General features: G+C 39.0%; 1 protein-coding gene across 13 annotated transcripts in view; it reads right to left on the reverse strand.

Annotated features, from left to right (window-relative positions):
* Dnm3 (dynamin 3) overlaps window positions 1-22,269 on the reverse strand; it is a 556,846-nt gene that overhangs the window by 382,052 nt on the left and 152,525 nt on the right. For all 13 annotated transcript variants that reach the window (XM_074047471.1, XM_074047470.1, XM_074047469.1 and 10 more), the window contains exons 3-4: window positions 12,061-12,210; window positions 10,853-11,056 (exon numbers count right to left, since the gene is read on the reverse strand). In XM_074047471.1, coding sequence (XP_073903572.1) covers window positions 10,853-11,056; window positions 12,061-12,210 — 354 coding nt within the window. The remainder of the gene's footprint in view (window positions 1-10,852; window positions 11,057-12,060; window positions 12,211-22,269) is intronic.

Genomic DNA, 22,269 nt, shown 5'->3' on the forward strand with positions numbered 1-22,269 from the left:
TACACACTGACTTTAAGGCTGGTCTTGGTCACAGAGTGAGTTCAAGGCCGGCCTGGGGCACATAGTGACATCATTGCCACCCTGGGTTGAACAGTGACATCAAGGCCAGCTTGGGCCATATAGTGACGTCAAGGTCACCCTATCTTGAAGAGTAAGTTGATGGGTAGACGGGACATCACGTGAACTCAAGTCTGGCCTGTGCCTCACAGGGAGTTCAAGATCGGACTGGGCACAAATGCATTCAAGGCCAGTGTGGGCTGCAGTGAGTTCAGTGCCACCCTGGGCCAAAGAGTGAGTTTGAGGATGGCCAGATCCTCACAGTGAGTTCAAGGCCAGCCTTAGCTACATAGTGTATTCCTGCCTAGCCTGTGCTACACAGTCAGTTCAATGTCAGGCTGAGCTACATTCTGTACCTTGTCTCTGTGCTTGCCTAGCAGAAGGTATTTGTTCCATCCCCAGACCCTAAAAACAAACAAAAAAAGCTCCTATTTCTGAAATTCTTTTGTACTTCTGACATCTGTCCCAAGCTGGCTGCCCTAGGCTTGGGCAGATCGGGTGCCTTCCACTCAGGGTGGGGGCAGGTTCCTCCAAGGCTCTTCTTCCTTTGCTGCCCATTTTGCCAGTCACTAGCCAGGAGCAAATCCTCAGTCCTTTCAAAGTTCCAGGGGTGGTTGCCCGACTGTGCTGTCATGACAAAGGCTCTTCTAATTGGATACACTGGCCAGGCAATTCCTCTGAAACCCCCATCTCCTCTAGCTTACACCAACCAGGCTGGCAGCACCTGGATACCATCTGTTGGCCAGAAGATCACTATTCTCCTCCAAGTTTCCCAGCTTTCTGGGACCAACCAAATAGGTCATTCTCTTTATCCAAGGGAAAAACTTCAGGAAAGACGCACAAGACATGGCAAGAAGGGGCCACTCACATAGCCAGACAAATCAACTCTGAATACCAACAGGGTAATAGATGTCACAAACACATTGCCATCCCTATCCCAAGTGACTTTTATACAGAAAGTATCTGGTTATTATAACTCTACAATATCAGAATGAGTAATGCCAGTGGAATGCTAGAGTAAATACTTCTGAAAACTACTTCTCCATAAAGGTGTTAAGAAAGAACATTGGCAAAATGGCCAAAATTGATTTTTTTTCAGAGGTCTGGAATTAGTAAGAGGTTTACCATGACCTGAAGGCCTTGTATCCAAGAAAAACAGTTGAATCTCAGTAAGCACAATAAACTGTATGGTGTTTGAACTTGCTCTGCTTCCATTACCAGGGTCTCAGCTCTGCATGTCTTTAGAACTAAAGACTCCACAATTATGGGGAAAACCAGCAGTCTAGCAACCCCTGAAAGGACAGGATGGGGTTGAGAACACAAAAAATACCATTTTTTTTAGAGAGCTGTAATATTTAACCTGTGGAGCAATTCCCCAAAAAGCCACCATTCGTGGAGCTTTTCTTTATTTAACCTGACTCAGAGCTTCCTTGGTGTGAAAAGCATCTTTCCCCAGGAAGCAATTGTCAAAAGCAATCAGTGGCAATTGTTTAACACTGCAGCTGCCTCAGGCAGTGGTAACAACTGGGGCCAAAAAAAGGAGCGGATTGAAAAATACATAAAAGGAAAAGCTTGGGTGTGATGTTCACAGGACCTTTGAAAATGCTGTGCATCAACAACCTAGAGTCTAGTAAGCCACGTGCATGCCTGGAGCTTTGCTATGCTCAGGTAAGACAGGGAAAAGCCCTAAATTTTCACCTCTTGATAACCTTGATGCTCCGCATAAGTGGGAAGTGATGATTAAAGCAGAATTGTAAACTGCCTGCCTGAACATTGAAGCCATGCCCCAAAATGCATAATGACACCTTCGGTAAGTGCTGGCAGATCTATTATCTCTGGCATGTAAGGAAACCTCAATCTCCTCATTAGCCAACTACTAAGAAAACTGAGCCACATACAATAAAAAATTTGGACTGCACAATTAATTCAGGAAAATCACTAATGAAACAAATAACAGAAGTAACAATAAATATAGCAATATCAAACCCTGGGGGAAAGTAGAGAGTGTCTGATTTCCAGTGATGCCACATTATATTATTTAAATTCTCATTTTCAGAAAATTACAAGATACATGAAGAAATTATGACTCATACCCAAGAACATAAACTATCAATAGAAATTATCCCTGATGAAGCCCAGACATTAATAGTAGACAAGGACTATGTTAAATATGGTCAAAGAAAAATGGAAATCCTATCTAAAGAACTAAAAGAAAGTATGAGAATGATGTTTTGCAAAATATAGAATATCAGTAGAGAAATTAGTATGTGTATGTGTGTGTGTATGTGTGTGTGTGTGTAGCTAGGAATTAAATCCAGAGCCTAATGCATGCTAGGCAATGGCTTTATTACTGAGCTAAACCCCAAGCAGAAAGCATGTTTGCAAAAACAGATCCAAATAGAAATTTTGGGTATAAAAATTTAAATAATTGGAATTTTAAAAATCACAACAGAGATTCAATAGTAGATGTGAGCAGTCAGAAATATTATTCCTCCTAGTCTGAGGAAAAGAAAGAAGAAAAAAAAAAGGAAGAAAAATAAAGCCTCAGAGATCTATGGGACATCATCAAGTGTACCAACATATACATAATGGAAGTCTCATAAAGAATGAGAAGAGTGAAAGGGGGCAAAAAATAGCTGAAGAAATAATGGCTGACTCAAAAAAAATCAACTACCTAGGAGTAAATTTAATAAAGGATGTGAATGACCTCTACAAGGAGAATTATAAACTCCTCAAGAAAGAGATCAAGGAAGACTACAGAAGATGGAAAGATCTCCCATGCTTACAGATCAGTAGAATCAACATAGTAAAAATGGCTATACTACCAAAAGCAATCCACATATTTAATGCAATTCCCATCAAAAACCCAATGGCTTTCATCTCAGAGATTGAAAAAACTACCTTAAAGTTCATCTGGAAACAGAAGAGACCGTGAATAGCTAAGGCAATACTCAGCAAAAGGAGTAATGCTGGAGGTATCACAATACCTGACTTCAAACTATATTACAAAGCAATAGTAATAAAAACAGCATGGTACCAGCACAAAAACAGACATGAAGACCAGTGGAACAGAATAGAGGACCCAGATATGAATCCACACAGCTATACCCACCTCATTTTTGACAAAGGTACCAAAAATACACAATGGAGGAAAGACAACCTCTTCAACAAATGTTGCTGGGAAAAGTGGTTACCCATCTGCAAGAAACCAAAACTAGATCCACATCTATCACCCTGTACTAGTATCAACTCAAAATGGATCAAGGACCTAAATATCAGACCTGATAATCTGAAGTTACTACAGGAAGGAGCAGGAAACACTCTGGAACTAATAGGTATAGGTAAGTACTTCCTTAATAGAACCCCAGTAGCCCAGCAACAAGAGAAAGGATGGATAAATGGACTTCATAAAATTAAAAAGTTTCTGCACAACAAAAGAAATGGTCTTTAAACTGAAGAGACCACCCACAGAGTGGGAGAAAATATTTGCCAGCTATACATCAGACAAAGAACTGATAACCAGAATATACAGGGAATTTAAGAAACTAAACTCTCCTAAAATCAATGAGCCAATTAAAAAATGGGCAACTGAACTAAACAGAACTTTCTCAAAATAAGAAATTCAAATGGCAAAAAATCACATGAAAAAATGCTCACCATCTCTAGCCATAAAGGAAATGCAAATCAAAACTACACTAAGATTCCACCTCACCCCTGTTAGAATAGCCATTATCAAAAACACCACCAACAACAGGTGTTGGTGAGGATGTGGGGAAAAAGGAACCCTGGTACACTGCTGGTGGGAATGCAAGCTGATGCAACCACTCTGGAAAAAAAATTGGAGGTTTCTTAAAAATCTAAACATAGACCTGCCATATGATCCAGCAATCCCACTCCTGGGGATATACCCAAAGGAATGCGACACAGTTACTCCAGAGGCACCTGCATACCCATGTTTATTGCAGCGCTATTCACAATAGCCAAGTTATGGAAACAACCAAGATGCCCCACTACTGACAAATGGATCAAGAAAATGTGGTACTTGTACACAATGGAATTTTACACAGTCATGAAGAAGAATGGAATCTTATCATTTGCAGGTAAATGAATGGAACTTGAGAACATCATTCTGAGAGAGGTCAGCTGGGCTCAGAAGACCAAAAATTGTATGTTCTCCCTCATATGCGGACTTTAGATCTAGGGCAAAAGCAGTAATGTGGTTGGATTTGGATCACATGACAAGGGGAGAACACATATTGGAGATATAGGAACAGGTAGGAAACCCAAAACATGAAAGCGTTTGATGTCCTTACTCCAGAGGAGCTAATACAGAAACCTTAAAGCAACAGTTATCATGAGAAGGGGATCAGTAACCAGTGTAAAGATCAGTTGGAGATGAATCAACATGGGTCGTAACACATGTGTACATGAAAGCAACGCTAGGAATATTTCTGCATAGCTATCCTCAACTCAACTAGCAAAAACACTTTATCTTCCTTATTATGTGTGTGTCTTTTCTTCAACAAAATTAGTGATAAAGGTAGAATAGGACCTGTCTGGAACTGAGGGGGGGAGGTGGGGAGCAGATGGAGGAGGTGGGAGGAGGGTCTGTGGGGTGGGGGAAGAAGTGACCCAAACAATGTGAGCACACATGAATAAATAAATAATTTTTTTAAAAAAAGAAATAATGGCTGATATTTTTTCAAATTTGACAAAAAAAAAAATGAGCTACACATCCAAGAAGTTCAACAAACTTCAAGTAGAATAACTCGATAAGATCTACACCTACACACCTCATCTCAAAACTGTCAAAACAGAAAAACAGAAGCATGAAAACAAGAGACTCATCATGACCAAGGGAGCCTCAGGGTATTGACCATGGAGGTGGGAAGGCAGTAGGATGATATATTCAAAGTAATGGAATAAAGGACTATTAACTAAGAATTTTCTTCCAAAAATTAAGGAGGTATTGGTAGAGTGAATTTTTAAAAATCAAATGCATGATCAAACTATGTGCTATCTACAAGGCACACATCTTATATTCAAAACCACCAGAAAGTAAAGGATGAAAAATGATATGCCATTGAAACAGCAACCTAATGAGAGCTGAAGTAGCCATCCAAATCACATAAAATATACTTTGAGATGAAAATGTTATTTGAGACGAAGAAGGACATTTTGGTTTTTTTGTTTTGTTTTATTTTATTTTGTTTTCTTTTTTTATTGTTTTATATTCAAATGTGCATACAATGTTTGGGTCATTTCTCCCCCCCCCCACCACTCCCTCCCTTACCCTCCCAACCCCTCGCTACCAGGCAGAAACTATTTTGCCCTTATCTCTAATTTTGTTGAAGAGAGAGTATAAGCAATAATAAGAAGGAAAAAGGGGTTTTGCTAGTTGAGATAAGGATAGCTATACAGGGAGTTGACTCACATTGCTTTCCTGCACATGTGTGTTACCTTCTAAGTTAATTTTTCTCGAACTAACCTTTTCTCTAGTTCCTGGTCCCCTTCTCCTATTGGCCTCAGTTGCTTTAAAGTATCTGCTTTAGTTTCTCTGCATTGAGGGCAACAAATGCTACCTAGTTTTTTGGGTGTTTTACCTATCTTCCTACTTCCCTTGTGTGCTCCCGCTTTATCATATGCTCAAAGTCCAATCCCATTGTTGTGTTTGCCCTTGATCTAATGTCCGCATATGAGGGAGAACATATGATTTTTGGTCTTTTGGGCCAGGCTAACCTCACTCAGAATGATGTTCTCCAATTCCATCCATTTACCAGAAAATGATAACATTTCATTCTTCTTCATGGCTGCATAAAATTCCATTGTGTATAAATACCACATTTTCTTAATCCATTCATCAGTGGTAGGGCATCTTGGCTGTTTCCACAACTTGGCTATTGTGAATAGTGCCGCAATAAACATGGGTGTGCAGGTGCCTCTGGAGTAACCTGTGTCACATTCTTTTGGGTATATCCCCAAGAGTGGTATTGCTGGATCATATAGTAGATCAATGTTTAGATTTTTAAGTAGCCTCCAAATTTTTTTCCAGAGTGGTTGTACTAGTTTACTTTCCCACCAGCAGTGTAAGAGGGTTCCTTTTCCCCACATCCTCGCCAACACCTGTTGTTAGTGGTGTTCCTAATGATGGCTATTCTAACTGGGGTGAGGTGGAATCTTAGTGTGGTTTTAATTTGCATTTCCTTTATTGCTAGGGATGGTGAGCATTTTTTCATGTGTTTTTTGGCCATTTGGATTTCTTCTTTTCAGAAAGTTCTGCTTAGTTCACTTGCCCATTTCTTTATTGGTTCATTAATTTTGGGAGAATTTAGTTTTTTGAGTTCCCTATATATTCTAGTTATCAGTCCTTTGTCTGATAGGAAGAACATTTTGTAATGATAAAATGTCAATCCATCAAAAAGAAATAACAGCTGGATGCTAGTGGCTCATACCTGTCATCCTAGTTACTCAGGAGGCTAAGATCAAGAGGATCATTGTTCCAGACTAGTTGGAGCCAAAAAGTTTGTGAGACTCCATCTCAACAGAAAAAAAATACTGGGCATGGTGGCACACCTTTCATTCCAGTGACAGTGGGAAGCATAAAACAGGAGTATCATAGTCCAGGCTGGCTTGGGCAGAAAGCAAGACCTCAAAAATAACCAGCTTAAAAATGACTAGAAGCTTGGTTCAAGCAACAGAGTGTCTGTCTGGCAAGTGCAAAGCCCTGAATCCAGGTCCCAGTACTGCCAAAAGAAAACCCCAACAATTGTAAACAGAAATATATCTAAAAAGAGATCCCAAAAATATACAATGCAAAAATTGGCATAATTGAGGAGAGAAATAGATAATTCATCAGCAATAATTGGAGTCTTCAATATCCCATTTTCAGAAAGAAGCAGAATAGTCAGACAGAAGATCAAAAAGGAAAAAGATCTGTAGTTCAAACCCCCAGTCCCACCAAAAAAAGGGAAGAAATAATAAAATAGATCTGAACAACACTATAAACCAACAAGTTTTAACAAATACCTATAGCATATGCTACCCAATGAGAGTAGAGTACACATTTTTCTCATATTCACAGGGAACATTCTCTAGAATACTTGATATGTTAGCCCATAAAAAAAGTCTTAATAAATTTAAAAGAACTGAAATGACACAAAGTGGACTATCTGAACACAATGGAATTAAATTCAAAATCAATAACAAGAAAAGTGGAAACATTCATGAATATGCGGAATTAAACAAGATACACCTAAACAATCAAAGTTAATGCCACTACTTTTTTTACCCAAAACTATATATGAGAAAAATTAGACCTTCAAATAAAATGTTGTAAACTATTGATAGAATGACTAGAGGAACATGAGGAGGTACTGAAGGTATTTATTTTTCCACCCCAATATACCAGATCTTTATATAACCATATTTGAAACTAGAGTTGTACTAGGCCCTAGTTTAAGTTGAAAGCTCTTTTCTGTCTCTAATTTTTTTATCACTACAGAAAAAACACTGTAATCACTATGAGTTTAGGCAAGAGTTCTTTTGGATCCAGAACCAGCCAAAGTCTCAGGATAGATTAGCACATAAACTTTTCAGATAGTCATCAGGGTTTTCAAGTTTTAAAATTGAAACTTCGATGTAAAAACAAATAATAAGCCTTAAGATTAGCTAAGAATTTTTAGTAACTCACTAAAGAATCATACTTAATAAGAGCCTTCAAGGCAGTGGATTTGTCCTTGTTAGTAATCACCATCCAGGAGCTGGTACACAAGGAGGTGGCACATAGTGGCACTGAATGTTTTTTCTGTTTCTGACAATATATCCTACCAAAATTTTCAAAAAATCTGTTCTTAGGACTACCACACATAGAATGTAAAAATTTGGAGCAAAGAGGCCTGTTCATGATAGAGCAATATTCCCAGTGATCCACAAGAAAGGAGGATCTCATTGGGTAAGTCCATGAGCACTCACAGCAGTTTCTAAGGAGTACCTAGTAAAAATGGGCTTGTAAACAAGTCAGATGTATGATGGCAAAAAAAGTCTGTTTTAACTTTACTGAGACAGATTTGTGACATAAAATTAGATGCCTGTGACTAGAAGTTAATATTGTATTTCACTTATAATAACACATTGGAAATACTGGCAATGAGGTTGTGGATTTCAATTCCTTTCTGGAAAACTGATGACTCCCTCTACCCTATCATTAATTGTTCCTATCCTGTGGTCTGTAATCACATGAAAGTTATTATTTTAGGTTATGATTAAATCTTCTTTTGAAGAACCCAAAGAATGAGATGTAGTCACTACCTATTAATATTCACTATCTATACAAAAGGAGTAATATTTAGCATGAATGTGTTAAGCCAATTTTAAGAATGAATTACAGATACTTTATAGGATATAGTCATTAGCCAATTTTATTTTAGCCTGTATTTCCTTATAAAATTCATAGTTTCTGCACATAAAAAGTCTCTACTATATTTGAAGCTGTAGTATTGTAAGGCAAGAGAAACTGCAGCCTTCCTGTCACTTATAAGGAGAGTCTGTATGAGAAAAGAACCAACTACAAGGAGGGAAAGCCAAGGGAGTACAAAAGAAGAATCAGGAACTGGGTGATATCATATGCATTCCTTTATGAAGCTTCATCTAGACTAAGCATGAACTTTTCAATAATTCAATATGCTGCACTCACTAGGATTCACTGATGAAAAGACTATCTCTATCCTAAGCAGACAAACATGGCTTAGTCTCTGAGAAGAAGGGGGCTATGGGTTTAGTATCATTTTTTATAACTAGACTCTAGCTCCATCCATGATATGATTCTTCCATGGCACTAATGCTGGGAGAGGATGCTGGTGATGGTACTTATCTAACCATCTGTATAGACTTTACCTGCTTTATTCCAAGCCCTAATTTCAAGGATGCTGGACAAAGTCAAGCAGAAACAAACTAATTGCCATTTTAGGACTCAAGAAAGTCTCAAGAATTGGAGCACCAAGGACAGGGTGTAGAAGTGGCTGAAGTTTCACACAGGACACTGTTAGATCTCCAGGAACTTCCCTCTATCTTGTACATCTACACAGCTACCCTTCCTCAACTTCAACAGAGTACTAATGATTTTGTATTGATGGTACTGGAGAATGAACTTAGGACCTTGCACTTGCTAGTCAAGTGTTCTACCACTTCAGCCATGCCTCAGTTCTGAAGATTTACTTTCAGAAGAAGTTGAACAACGGGAACTTTAGATTCAAGAAGACCTTCAGTAATAACATGATGAAAGCAGAGTGATTAATTAAAAGCCTACACATTTAACAGTGAGAACTGCCCTCTTCCCACTCTATACCAGCCCCACCAACACCATTCTTCCCCATGGCTCCAAAAACACTGGACATCAGGCTTACACCAAAACAGCTGAGGAAATTTCCTAACAAAATGATCAGCTCACAACTCAGTTACCCTATGGAAAGCCCACTAGTCACATTTACACACATACATCAGCTTTGTAGTGCTCCACTCTCATGTATGAACTAGTTGCAAAAGGTCAAGCATTAAAAAAAAAAGTTCTCTAACACCAAATACAGAGACAAAAACAAACAACCAGAAAAAAACTGGACTCAGAGACAATGTACATTACAAAAGGAGAGCCTCAAAAGGCTCTCATTAAAATCCCTAAAGAAGCTGAGGGCATGGCTCAAATGGTAGAGTACCTGCCTAGTGAGAATGAGGTGTGAAGCCCTGAGCTGAAACCTAGTACCACCACCACCACCACCATACACACACACACAAAAAAAAATCCTTAAAGAAGACACTGCATTTATGAAATCAAGAGAGAAATGCCATTTTTAAAAATAAAAATAACATTCATGCAATAAGAAAATTGCTGTTGAAACATCTAAAATTCTATTAGAAATGGAAAATTAATTAGAAGAGAAGATAAAGTTGAGTAAACCTTGCAAAAAAGTAAAACAGAAAGATGAGAATATGGGACTGGGGGCATGGCACAAGTAGTAGAGTGCCTGCCTAGCAAGACCAAGTCCCTGAGTTCAAGCCCCAGTACCATCAGAAAAAAGATGAAGAAATGAATGGTAGAGATTTTAAGAGAGAGAAAGAATGAATCCAGAAGCTCTAATATGAGAATAATAAGAATTAGAAGTAAAGAGAATAAAATGGAAACAACTCCAAGGATTGAAGGATGTACATCCCCACCTCACTGAGCATTCTTCCATAATTACGTTAAACAGACATGCAAAGGCCCATCACTGGGATCTTTGAAGATAAGTAGTCATTACCAAACTCAAAGAAAGAAAAAAGGATAAGGAAGAGAATTATCTGGATGCTGGCATGCCAATGACAGATAAATTCTTCTTTTAATACATAGGCATGCCAATTATAGGTAAATAAAACCCTAAATGTGATGAGTGTCCCACTTTAAGGAAATAAATCATAAAAAAAGCACAGAAGTCTCTTCATTGGGAATATATTTAGGTAACTCTTATAATAACTCTGCTGTGCCAGAAGTTTATTTTATTAATTTTAAAAGTAAGTAATCCATGAGACTTAGACATATCTATTTTCCTAGGTTTCCATTAATCTTGCATTTGTTTATATAGATTTTTGCCTATATTCTTTAGTTATCTTTCTTTTGGTGTTATAAATACAAAAGATTTACCAACATTAATCATGTTGAATTTTATTAATAATGAAATCAAGTCATGAGCCTTTGTTATCTTTCAGTATACCAAAACTCTTTACATTTTATAATAATTCCCTCTCATCTGAAGGGTCATACACTCACCTTGAGGGTCAACTTCTTTAGCTAGCTTCAGTGCATCCGAGTTTGCAAGATCAGTGTTGGCTGGAGTAACTGCCAAAATCAGACAGTTCTCCCTCGTGATAAACTGCATAATCATTTCTCTGATCTGATACTCGATATCTGGTGGCTGGTCTCCCACGGGCACTTTAGTTATTCCAGGTAGGTCGATAAGGGTGAGATTTAACACTGTGTGGAAAGGAGTGAAAGAGCCATACATATACCTTCCATGCTAAAAGACATGTACAATGCAGAATCACCTCCACTTAGCTCAACTTTATCCACTGTGTATCTCAATGACTCCAACCCAACTTACAGAATAAAAAGCACAGACTAGAAAATGGCTTTGCTAGTTTTCTCTATTTTGTATGATTTTGCTATGCCAAATGATCACTTTTACATAATTTGAAAGGCAGTGATTTTCAGGCCTACCAGTTTTTTCAGAGAGCTGTCATAGCCTAGCTGTCATAACTAGGAGGTTATAATTAAAACACTGAACAATAAATGCATATGCTGTCTGCCAGTCTCACGCATTGCCTTCAAGTGGTATAAAAATTCCCAGGAGGGAGTTGAATATGATCAAAGTACATTATATGCATGCACGAAAATGTCATAATGTAACCCATTATTTTGTACATAAAACTTTTGTGCTGTGTTTTAAAAACAACAAAAGCTAAGCAGAGAATTAGAAATGAACATTTGACCCACTGAAAATTTAGCCAGAATGGAGGCAATTCCCCATCTCATATTGTGAATTGATTATCTGATTTATAAAATTTTGCTGATAGTCTAGGGGAAAATCATAGTCAGTTCCTCAAAAAGAAAATAAATACAAATGTATAGGGCTGCAAGGAAATCAACACAGAAACACTCAGCAATAATATCATGTACCTGTAAGATTTTTCTAAAGACTGGAGAAAAATGGAAGTTTTCATGCATGTACCTTCCAAATTCTGAAAGCTTATAATAAAAATAAGGGAATTTAATTCCTTTCTCAATTCTGATTTTTTAAAAACTTATCTCCTCTGCCTTTTCATAAATATTGTAAGACCTCTTTGAACCAAGCCATACATGGCAGCTACCAAACATCCTAGAAATTCAGCGCCATGAGCATCATCTGCTCAAGCAATGCATGTTAACTAATCTCGTAAATGCTTGAGGAGGACTATTTGTACTTTCTATATTTTACTTACCATGTGGAGAATAGACTCGTAAATTAATGGGTATAGAGGAAATGCCTTTATTCATTCCAGTCACTCGATCTGTTTCTGCTTCAATCTCATGGCGAACTTCATCAAAATCTGTAAATTTTTTCCCTTTACAATGAAGAAATTCAGCATATTCTAAAAAAGACAAATTGAAACAACTAAATTCATGCATTCTATGCCAGAATTACAAGGAAGAAGTATTTCTTTAATTACAAGTCAAATTATCCAATGTTGTTTCTTCAGCCATTTTAATGAAAGAACACAGCAGTTACTAAGAATGACAATTAATACTCTAGAAATATTAAACAGTACATATACTGACTATGATAAATCTTCTAATTTTCAGATAAACAATAAGTTGTTATAAGAAATCCTTAAATAGGCAGCCTACTAAATAACTTAAGGAAAATTGTGACTGCCTAAATAAACAATAAAAACAAAACAACAACCTACTATTTAAAAAATTAGATCTTGTATACACGCAAAGCCTACCTACTAATCTTTCATTAGGTTGGAATGCTAAGTTATATAAATACATCTTCAGAAACTGAGAAAACTTAGAAACAAAATTTGTTTAATTCTTTTAAAAATCGTATACAGAATATTTTAGTTTAAAACACTATTCAAACTACCATGTAAACTTGCAGAATTAGACATTCCTTAAGAAAAAAATTATACAAAGTGTTACATCAAAGAAAACATTTACCTGCAATCTAAAAAAAATCTTTAAAACTACCTAGGCAGAAGGAAAAATTCTAAAATAACTACATAAATAACAGAACTACTTTTTTATTTTAGTTACATCCTACCAAATCTTGTGCTATCATGTTGATACCAACTTCCATAGGTATCAGGTATATGAAAAACAACACAACTTGAAAAGGAAACTAGTATTATTAGATTTAAAAAAAAACTTGATTCAGTTTTAACAAAAGAACAAATTTTAACAAGTATTTTGGTTTCCTTAATATATAGCTGAAGAATTGTGCTATCAACTTAGACTAAGGGTCCAGAGGCCAGCTGAGACAACTGCTGCAAGCTTACTACATTTCCTGCTTTACACATTCAATCTAAACACATGAAGATTAAATAGCAAGGCCCAGGGGGAAACCATGGTAAGACATTGCCCCTTATATTCAAGCTGCTTTGCATTACCTTAAGGAGCCAAAGATTATATCACAGAGAAAAAAGTTAACATGCAGTAAGTGCTGATCTGCACAGAAAATGAAAGGAAAAGCAGAGACAGGAAAAATGACTTCAGGCTACAGTGCTCAAAATAGGAATTGGGGTATGAACTGAATACTGAAGGGAGGAGAGGATTTCAACTTGTACAGGGAGAAAGAAAGGTCTTTCAAATAATCTTAATAACTTAAATTCCTGTCAGGTTGTTATACCAGCTTCTGCTTGGACTCCATTCACTGATGAGGATCTTAAGAGTTGATCTCTTCTTTGGAAAAAAAAAAACTTATTAGAAAACAATTCTTTATGCCGAAATGAAATCTGCTTTGTCTTATTCCACTAGTCCAAATCTTGCCCTCTGGATGTTATTCAGACTATCATCTTCCATGTAAAAAGACCAGAGTTCATCTCCTTCTGGAACTCTCGCCACCTTTTCTTTCTTGTTTGATCACTGCTCTGACCTCTCAATGGCAAACAAAGATTTCCCAGTTCCATCCCAGCTACTCAAGAGTAATGGAAGGGTCACAGCCCCTCAAACTAGACCAAAGAGTTTCTGCTTTTATTTATAAAGGTACTCAAATGACCTCGAATGACACCTCCTGTCATCGTGCATGGACATGAATATTTCTCTCTCTTGGTTTCTTTGTGAACTGTGCCATTTTCTGTGAAATCACAAGATAAGTCTCCTACAAGTTCATTCCTCTAATAACGGAACATACACAACACTAAAGGTACAGGAGGCTTCAGAACTCTGGCCTTAAGAGATCACTGCATCATTGGACATGTTTTTTCACAGGTTTACTTTCATAAGTGCCATTTTTATTAGAATCTAAGTCTCCAGAAGATAAAGCCTTCATTTTATTACCTACAGAATCCCTAGGCCAATACCATGACAATTTAAAGGTAGAGAGAGGACAAACAATAAGAAAAACAAAGAAGATAAAAAATAAATATTCACAGTCAGAAGTAATTTACAAAGGGCCGGGGATGTAGTTTAGTGGGAGAGCACTGGTCTAGCATGTTCAAAGCCCAGGGTTTGACCTTCAACATCAAGGAAAAAAAAAGTGATTTAGGAAAAAAATGGAGCTATTTATTGTTCACTTCAATATGTTCCATGGAAAATGTACCCTTGAGGACTCATAGCTATCACAATTACTACAGTCACAGAGTTCATAAGCTTCTGGATGCAGTGGGGGGGGGAGGCTATCATTTCAATTGTTATTAATAAATTCAAATAACAAAACTGTAGCCCTCTTTTGTTACCACTAGATGGCACCTACTCTCTTTCTCCACAGGAAACTAAGGCCCTTCCTGAATATTGTAAAATCAATGCAATTTTCAAATTAGATTTAAATTACTCCCAGGGCTACTGAAAATGCTATTACCTTGGAACTGAGAAGTTATAACCTTTGTGTCTTTTTAAGGATGTGGTCCCACAGACAGATTCAGGAATGCCTGTACTCATTTACTTATTTGACTATTGATATCCTATTTGTCAAATATTGTTTTACAAATTGGGATATAGTACAGGGAAAGAAATAAACCTCTTGATTCACAACAGCTAAATTCTAATGAGGTGAGACCATAACAGTGTGTGGATGCCAGATAATAAGTGTTATGGAGACAATAAAACAGTAGCAAGATATTAGATACTTTGGGGGAAGAGGAAATTGTTGTGTTGGTTTGGTCAATATGATTAAGTGGCCACTGAGCAAAGACTAGAGAAAAGGGGCGATCAAGCCATTCTCCATGTGAGAACACACAGGCAGTGCCTGAAGAAGAGACATGCTGAGCATGCTGGGAAGGAGAAGGAAGACCTGTGTGGCTGGAGATGTGGACAGTGCTGGATGGTGGAGGACCTGGGGCCATTTTAAAGACTTTGGTTTTCACTCTGAGTAAGATGGTAGACAATTTGAAGGGTTTGGGGTACAGGAGAAATATAATGTCACTTAAGTTTGAAATGAATAACCCTGGCTGCTGTGTTAAAGACAGACAATGGAGAGCAAGGAAGAAGTTGATACTGGAAGAATTCAAGTCAGAGAAGATGAGGCAGGATGGGGGTGTGAGGGGGGTAGGCACAGTGGGGTTTAGAAAAGTGGCTAACTTCTATTTATTTTTAAAGAAAAATAAATAGGATTTGCTGATGGACTCAAGCTAGAGTATGGGAAAGAGGCATCTAGAATAGCTTTGAGTTTTACCTCAGCAAGTAGATGAATTCTGAAATATAAAAGGCTGAAAGGAAGAGGTTGGGACAGGATGAAGCAGGGGTTGGGAATCTAGAGTTTGATTAGGAACCTACTGAGCTTCTGATGCTCTTGACACACCCACCCAAGTGGAGGAACAGACTGCTGCTATGTTGAGGATGACACACTGTAGGAGGTGCCACTCACATTCAGCATCAGCTGATAGGTGTCTGTTTACTCAGAACTTCCCAGAAGATGGCAGTCAAGTGCTTGCAGAAAAGGGCAGCTTTTCCTAATTAGCACAAAACTGCCTTAGGGGATGGATACAGAGCCTTTCATCCAGGGAGAAGTATGAGCTAGAGCCATATATTTGGAATTCATTAAAGTTAAACAAAAGATAGGATCACTAAGTGAGAGAGAAAAGGAAGGCTCAGAGCATGGGTCCTGGGTATACAAGTCAAGAGATAGAGACTGAGAGGGTAGGAGAACACCAGGAGAGCCAAAGTCCTGTAAAGAATATTTTGTGAAAGAAGACAATGTTTGGGCTAGAGGCATGGCTCTGGTGGTAGAACACCTGCCTAGCAAGCACTAACAACAAGGTTAAGTTGGCCAGTCCTGTCAAGGGCTTACCTAGCAGAACATAAATAGGTAGACAGCAGAGGTGGCATGAATAGTTTTGTACAATTGACCATAGTTGCTAATAAGGAGGATCATTAATCATATTAACATGCAATTCCTAAAAAGATTATGGTTTTACCTCCCTGGTGTTCAAAAATACAAGTGCAGATGAAAATTTTGGAGAAGACTATCATGAAACTAATATATCACTTACAATTCTCACTTCTGAGAAAATGGCTTGTGTGAGTCTGGGAATAAAGGACATTCTAACATCTAAGACAAGCTCCATGTAACAGAATGTATGAGCCACTCAATAGCCAGACTTTAGGACCTGGAAAATGTGTACCTTCTGAGAGTTTCATATTATAGCAAACTAGTATGTTTGAAGGTCTATACAATCTCCCAATGATGTTGAGATATATTCTTTCTCATAGAAGGGTACAATGACCAGTGGCATAAGCTCTTTTGTCATGTTACCAGAGTTCCTTTTATTCCAAATGCTGTTACACAAAATGGTCTCTTTCTCAAACAATTCCAGGCATCAGCCCAGGATCAATCTAAATAGACTGTATATTCAGTTTCTTAACCACAAGCTCGTATAAGGGATGAAGGCAGTGTGTGTGTAAGCACTGAAAGCATGACAATGCACCCATGAAATTCTGTGTTGTGACAGTATAACCTGTCATCCTGAAATTCATGATATGTTTTCTGTTTCACAAAAGAAAACCTTAGTTTTAAATATCTTTCCTGTTTCCCTAATGTTAAAAATACCCTACAATGAAGCAAAGGTTGATATATTTTTATATCAAAGTATGATGGGGGAGGGGAGGAAGAGTATTAAAAAAACAGATGTTTAACTATTTTATTTCATTTTCCTGTAAAACATTTTAGCACTGTCATTTCTAGTGGTCATGAAAAAAATAAATTATGCTAGGTTAAACAACTGACAAATTGTCTGGGGGAGGATGAGATGGTTTATGCCTGGGCATTGTTCCAATCATCTGTGAAAAGCACAGCATGACCATAAGAATTTAAATATTTCCAATACGCCCTTCCATGAGGAAAAACATGCATATGTTTCAATTAATCAAGGTTGAGGAGAATGCACTAATGATAGAATACAAGCACATAATCTCTTCTCAATATTTAGTCTAAAAGCTGTGTTCCTCCATATTTTAGGGGAACCTTAGTTTTGAAATTCTTAATAGAGATGTTTTATTAGCTCGGGTCTCCAATGGAAACAGGGTACATTCATCACATAAACCATTTTCAATGCAACTAGCCTAATTTGCTGGTGGTAATGAGCATCTTTGTATGACTATATTTATAAACAAATTTCCTCAGAAGCAGAACCACATCCTACACTTTTGTGTTCCCCTGTGCCTATTGTGTTCATGTGTGGATTTCTTGATTCTGTAGAGCAATGTACTTTGCATATATCATTGTGTACTGCCAGTTTTAAAAAGCAATGCTTCCATCCAGGCTGGACGTAATTCCAAATTGAATAGTGATTTACTTAGACATGAACTAAATAGGACCTTGATATGAAGCAGAACTCAACTGCATTGTTAAGGTAAACAGGGAAAGTCTAGCAATCAGGGGAAAAAGAGGAGGAAATCTAAAAAAGCAAATATTTCAGGGAGTCCATCAGTGGGTGAAAGGTAGTGGTCGCAGTAGGCATTGTTTTAGGGCTGAAAACAATAGGGTGGGGTGGGAACAAGAAGAGCCAAGCTTTCATAGAAGTACAAAGGTGGATATCGGGGACCAGATGCAGAGGCTAGGGTTTAGAATTGGGGCTTTACTACTCTCAGAGGCAGAGTGGGAAAATGAGATAGATCTCCAGACCCAAATGAGCCAAATGGTACCATGCAAAAACCAAGGTGTGAATTCAGTAACAAAATGGAAAGCATTTTATCTTGGTTCACAAGATAAAAAGCCAAAGCCAGTTGAATAGTACTCAGGATTGATATTGATATGGCCTTACCAGTTCTCTTTTCTAACTAGCTGGTTCTAGAGCCTAGGTAAGGCTGAATCAACAAGTGAGAGCTAAGTGGTTCCAGAGAATTAGTACAGTGCTGGTACATGAGAATGAGGCCAGAATTTTACAGAATTCCCAGAGATGGGGACTTGTATGGAATATACTACGCAAGCATCCACACTAACAATCAATCAGCAGATCATACCTACATAGCTAAATTTCCTTTTATATTTTTCCCAAGAGAACTTAAAGACTTACAAAAATCAACTCTATTTCATACAGTATCCATGTCAAAATCAATCAAGAGATAAACTATATTTCAATATTCCAAATAAGGAACACACCACACAGTTGTCCAAAAATTGCAAACTAGATAATTGCTCTAAATCCTAGCAGTATTTCAGGTGATTATCCTCCACTTCCTTGAAGCAAGCTCTTGTACTGACTTCCATTATCCCAATTTTCCTGATTTTTCTCCTTCACTGACTCCTCCTCATGTCTTTTGCTTACTGATCCTTCTCTTTGCTTCCACACATCTAACTACTGGGGTCCAAGACTTCCACTAGACCATCTTGCCTTGTCTTCTCTATCCTCTAGGTGTTCTCATCTAAGCTCATGGCCTTAAAATCTTTATATGTATCCCCAAAATCCATGTCACCAATATTCATCTGTCCCCTCAGCTAATTCTACTGCTTGATGTTTCCACTTGAATGTCTAACAGATTTCTTAAAATGAAAAAAATCTCAGCTCTTAATTCCCCATTGCCCTGCATCATTTATACCTATTCCGCTCTATCCAGTCTTTCACATCTGAACACTACCATGGAATCAGGCTCTTAAACCAAAAACCAGAACCATCCTTGTGTCTCCTCTTTTCCTCACCTCTCTCTCAAACACCTTCTCCCTTTTCATTGCCTCCCTTGCAGCCACACTTCTCCTAAGCCCAATCCACCTCCTTCTAGAACTGCCATACAAGCAGTCTAAGTGGTCTTCCAGACTCCATGCCTGCTCCACTAAATCCGTTCTGCCCAGAATCTGGATAGAGCTTTTAAAAATCTAGATTGTTTCTTCACCGTTTTAGTGATTTTCCAGTGCACTTAGAAAAATCCAGATCTTCACCTGGCCTATCCAGTCCTAGACAATCTGACCCTTCTCTCCCTCTCAGATGCCATCTCTGTCACTACCTCCACCCTTCCTGACCAAATCACTTCAGCTACAGCAGCCTCCTTTCTGTCCCTCAAGCACACTAAGTCCATTCCTCCCTCAGGAGCTACTCTTTAGTTACTGCTCTTCTGGAATATTCTTTCCCCAGATGTCTCCATGTGTAACTCCTTACTGGGTTTGCTTCTCATCCAAAACATAACCTCCTTAGAGAGGTTTCCCTGGCCAGCCTAAGTAAAGTAGCAGCCCTTGTCACACATTGTCACCTCAGATCCAATTTATTTTCTTCAGTGCATGTGGTTACTAGGTGAAGTCTTCCCTGTTTGTTTTCATCATCTGTCTTCATCCCTGGACTATAAATTCCATGAGAATAAGAATGTTCTCTGTCTTTTCCCTGCTGTACTCCCAGTGACTAAAATGGTGATCTGCATCTATTATATGCTATTATTTATTGATCAATAAATCAATGAGTGAATACATGAGTCAATGAATCAACAAATGAACATGGGAGGAGGCTTGAGGATTTGGGGGTGAGAAAAGAAAAAAATCACAAATTTGGCTTTTAATATACTGAGGTTGAGATATCTTTAAAATATCCAAGTAGAGTTTCAAGCAGTCAGTTAGAAAGATGGATTTAGCACATGAGAGTCATGGATGTACAGGTGGTAACTGAAGCCATAGTGTAGAAGAGATCGTCTGAGGGAGAATATGAAATGACACCAGAGAGGAGCAGGTGCAACCTTAAAGGCCAGGTGGAAGATAATGGATTTGCAAAGGAGACAGAAAGAGAGCTAAGCAGATGGAAGGAAAACCAGGAGTGTTTGGCATTATGAAGGCCAAACGAATAGAGTAAATTTCAAGAAGAATCGGGGGAGGAGGGTGAAAGAAAGGAGTGCAGGGGTGAATTCAGGTATGATATTGTAGCAGGGAGGAGGGGACAGCATGGCAGGGAGATAAAGCTTAAAGAATTTAAACATGAGGAAGATCACATAGCACTGAAGGTTAAGTAACCAATACAGATGCATGCGACCATATATTGAGTAAACTCTGCTTCTTGCTTCTGTAACCTCCTTGCAAAGGTATATAAGGCAAAGTCCTTTTGTTCTCAGGGCTCAGTGTTTGGATGGGAATCTGCTGAGCCACTGCTGGCATGCCAATAAACATTGCTTCCTGAAAAGCCTTGTCCCATTTCCCTTCTTGAATATCCCACAACATTTCTAGGAGCTTGTCCAGGATTAGGAGATGGTGTTTTCACCTTCTTGTCACCAGGATTTGGCATCCACAGTTCATCAGGAGAGTTGTCCCAACAGAACCCAGCAGACCTGTTGAGCCAATGGAGGGACTTGCCTCTCCTGGCACACCTGAAAGTGAGTTTCAGTTGCACAAAGGAATCCAGAGAAGGCTTGGGGACCAATTGGGAAGCACCCCTCATCAGACTGATAGGAACCTGGGTTCAAATAATAAGCCTGCCTTTAGGAGGCGAAGGGGAGCCTGATCACCTTCCAGAGACACCTGAGTAGTCATATTGGGTATAAACCATGTCTTTCAGGTTCAGCGAGCAGGTGGAAGTATGTGTGTGTGTGTGTGTGTGTGTGTGTGTGTGTGTGAGAGAGAGAGAGAGAGAGAGAGAGAGAGAGAGAGAGAGTCTGAGGCATGGCCTGGCTATGAAGTGAGTGCAGAGACCAAATCCATGGGTCCAAGGCGAACTCATATGGTCTAGGATGAGCCCTAACAGGGCCACTGGTCCAGGGTTTATATGGACTCACCACAGCAAAGAGGAGCCTAAAGCTCATAAAAGGGACATGGCCAGAGATGGATGAAGCTAGTGAGGACCCTATGTAGGTGCAGTTTCTGGCAGGCCAACCACATCCAGATCACAGATACAGGGCTCATATTGTTCCCCCTTGTGTGTCAGAGAAGAGGACCTCCCCATACCTCTCCTCCAAAACCCCTACCCCACCGTGTCTGTCTTGAAGTCTTGTAATGGGAGGAAATAGGTGAAATCAGAGTAAGGGCATACGCTTGGAGTTTGCTTAAAAACTTTAAAAAGGGATTTAATGGAGACTTTGGAGTTAAGTTAACTCCTAACAAACTTAAGGCCTTTCATGAAGTAGATTGACCTACTTTTGGTGTAGTGTGGCCCCTGAAGGGTCACTAGATAAAACTGTGGTTAATAAAGTTCATAGGATAATTGCAGGGAAGCCTGGGCACCCAAATCAGTTTCCCTATATTGATTGCTGGCAGGATGCTGTCCTCAGCCAACCCACAGGGCTAAGGCCCTGTCTGGAAGAGACCTATAGGATCATGGTAGCTAGAGTGGCTACACCTTCCAAGTGTAGGGAGAAAACAAAGGAGCCTATACTGGCCAAGGAATCCAAGGAAATACTACCACCCTATGTGCCACTTTATCCACTTCTGCCACCAGCACCCAGTTCTGCATCCTCACCTCTGACATTGGACAGGGAAGTTCGAGGGACAGTCACACCAGTAAAATCTGGCCCGGAAGCCTCTGGGGCCTTAACTCCCCTGACCTCCCTGAGTCCTATGGACCCCATGCCCACTCCAAGTCCACCAGTTCTCACCCCACATCTCCCATTCAATCAGGGGCATCCAACGAGTCTCCACAAGGAACCCTCCTCCCCTCACACTCCCACTGCCCTGCAGATGCCCCTGAGGGAGGCCCAAGGCCTCCTGTGTTTGGACCAGGAAGGCCAAACACAAGGAAGAGGATAAATATTTGTCTACCAGCCCTTTACCACCACAGACCTCCTGAAAAAGAAACATCATACCCCCTCCTTCACAGAAGAACCTCAGGCTCTGATTGATTTGATGCAGTCTATCATCCAGATCATAAACATACCTGGACAGACTTCAAAAGCTTCTTATGACTCTATTTAATATTGAAGAGAGATGCCATATAACATTGGCTGCTTTAAAATGGCTGGAAGATCTTGCCCCTGCTGGCACCTCGAATGCCCAAGCTTATGCCCAGGCTCTGTTCCCTGAGGAAGACACCCATTAGGACCCTAATGATGGCCAAGGCTACAAGTGGCTTAAATGATACCAGAGGCACCGT

This window comes from Castor canadensis, chromosome 11 (genome assembly GCF_047511655.1).
Source record: "Castor canadensis chromosome 11, mCasCan1.hap1v2, whole genome shotgun sequence".
Classification (NCBI taxonomy): domain Eukaryota; kingdom Metazoa; phylum Chordata; class Mammalia; order Rodentia; family Castoridae; genus Castor; species Castor canadensis.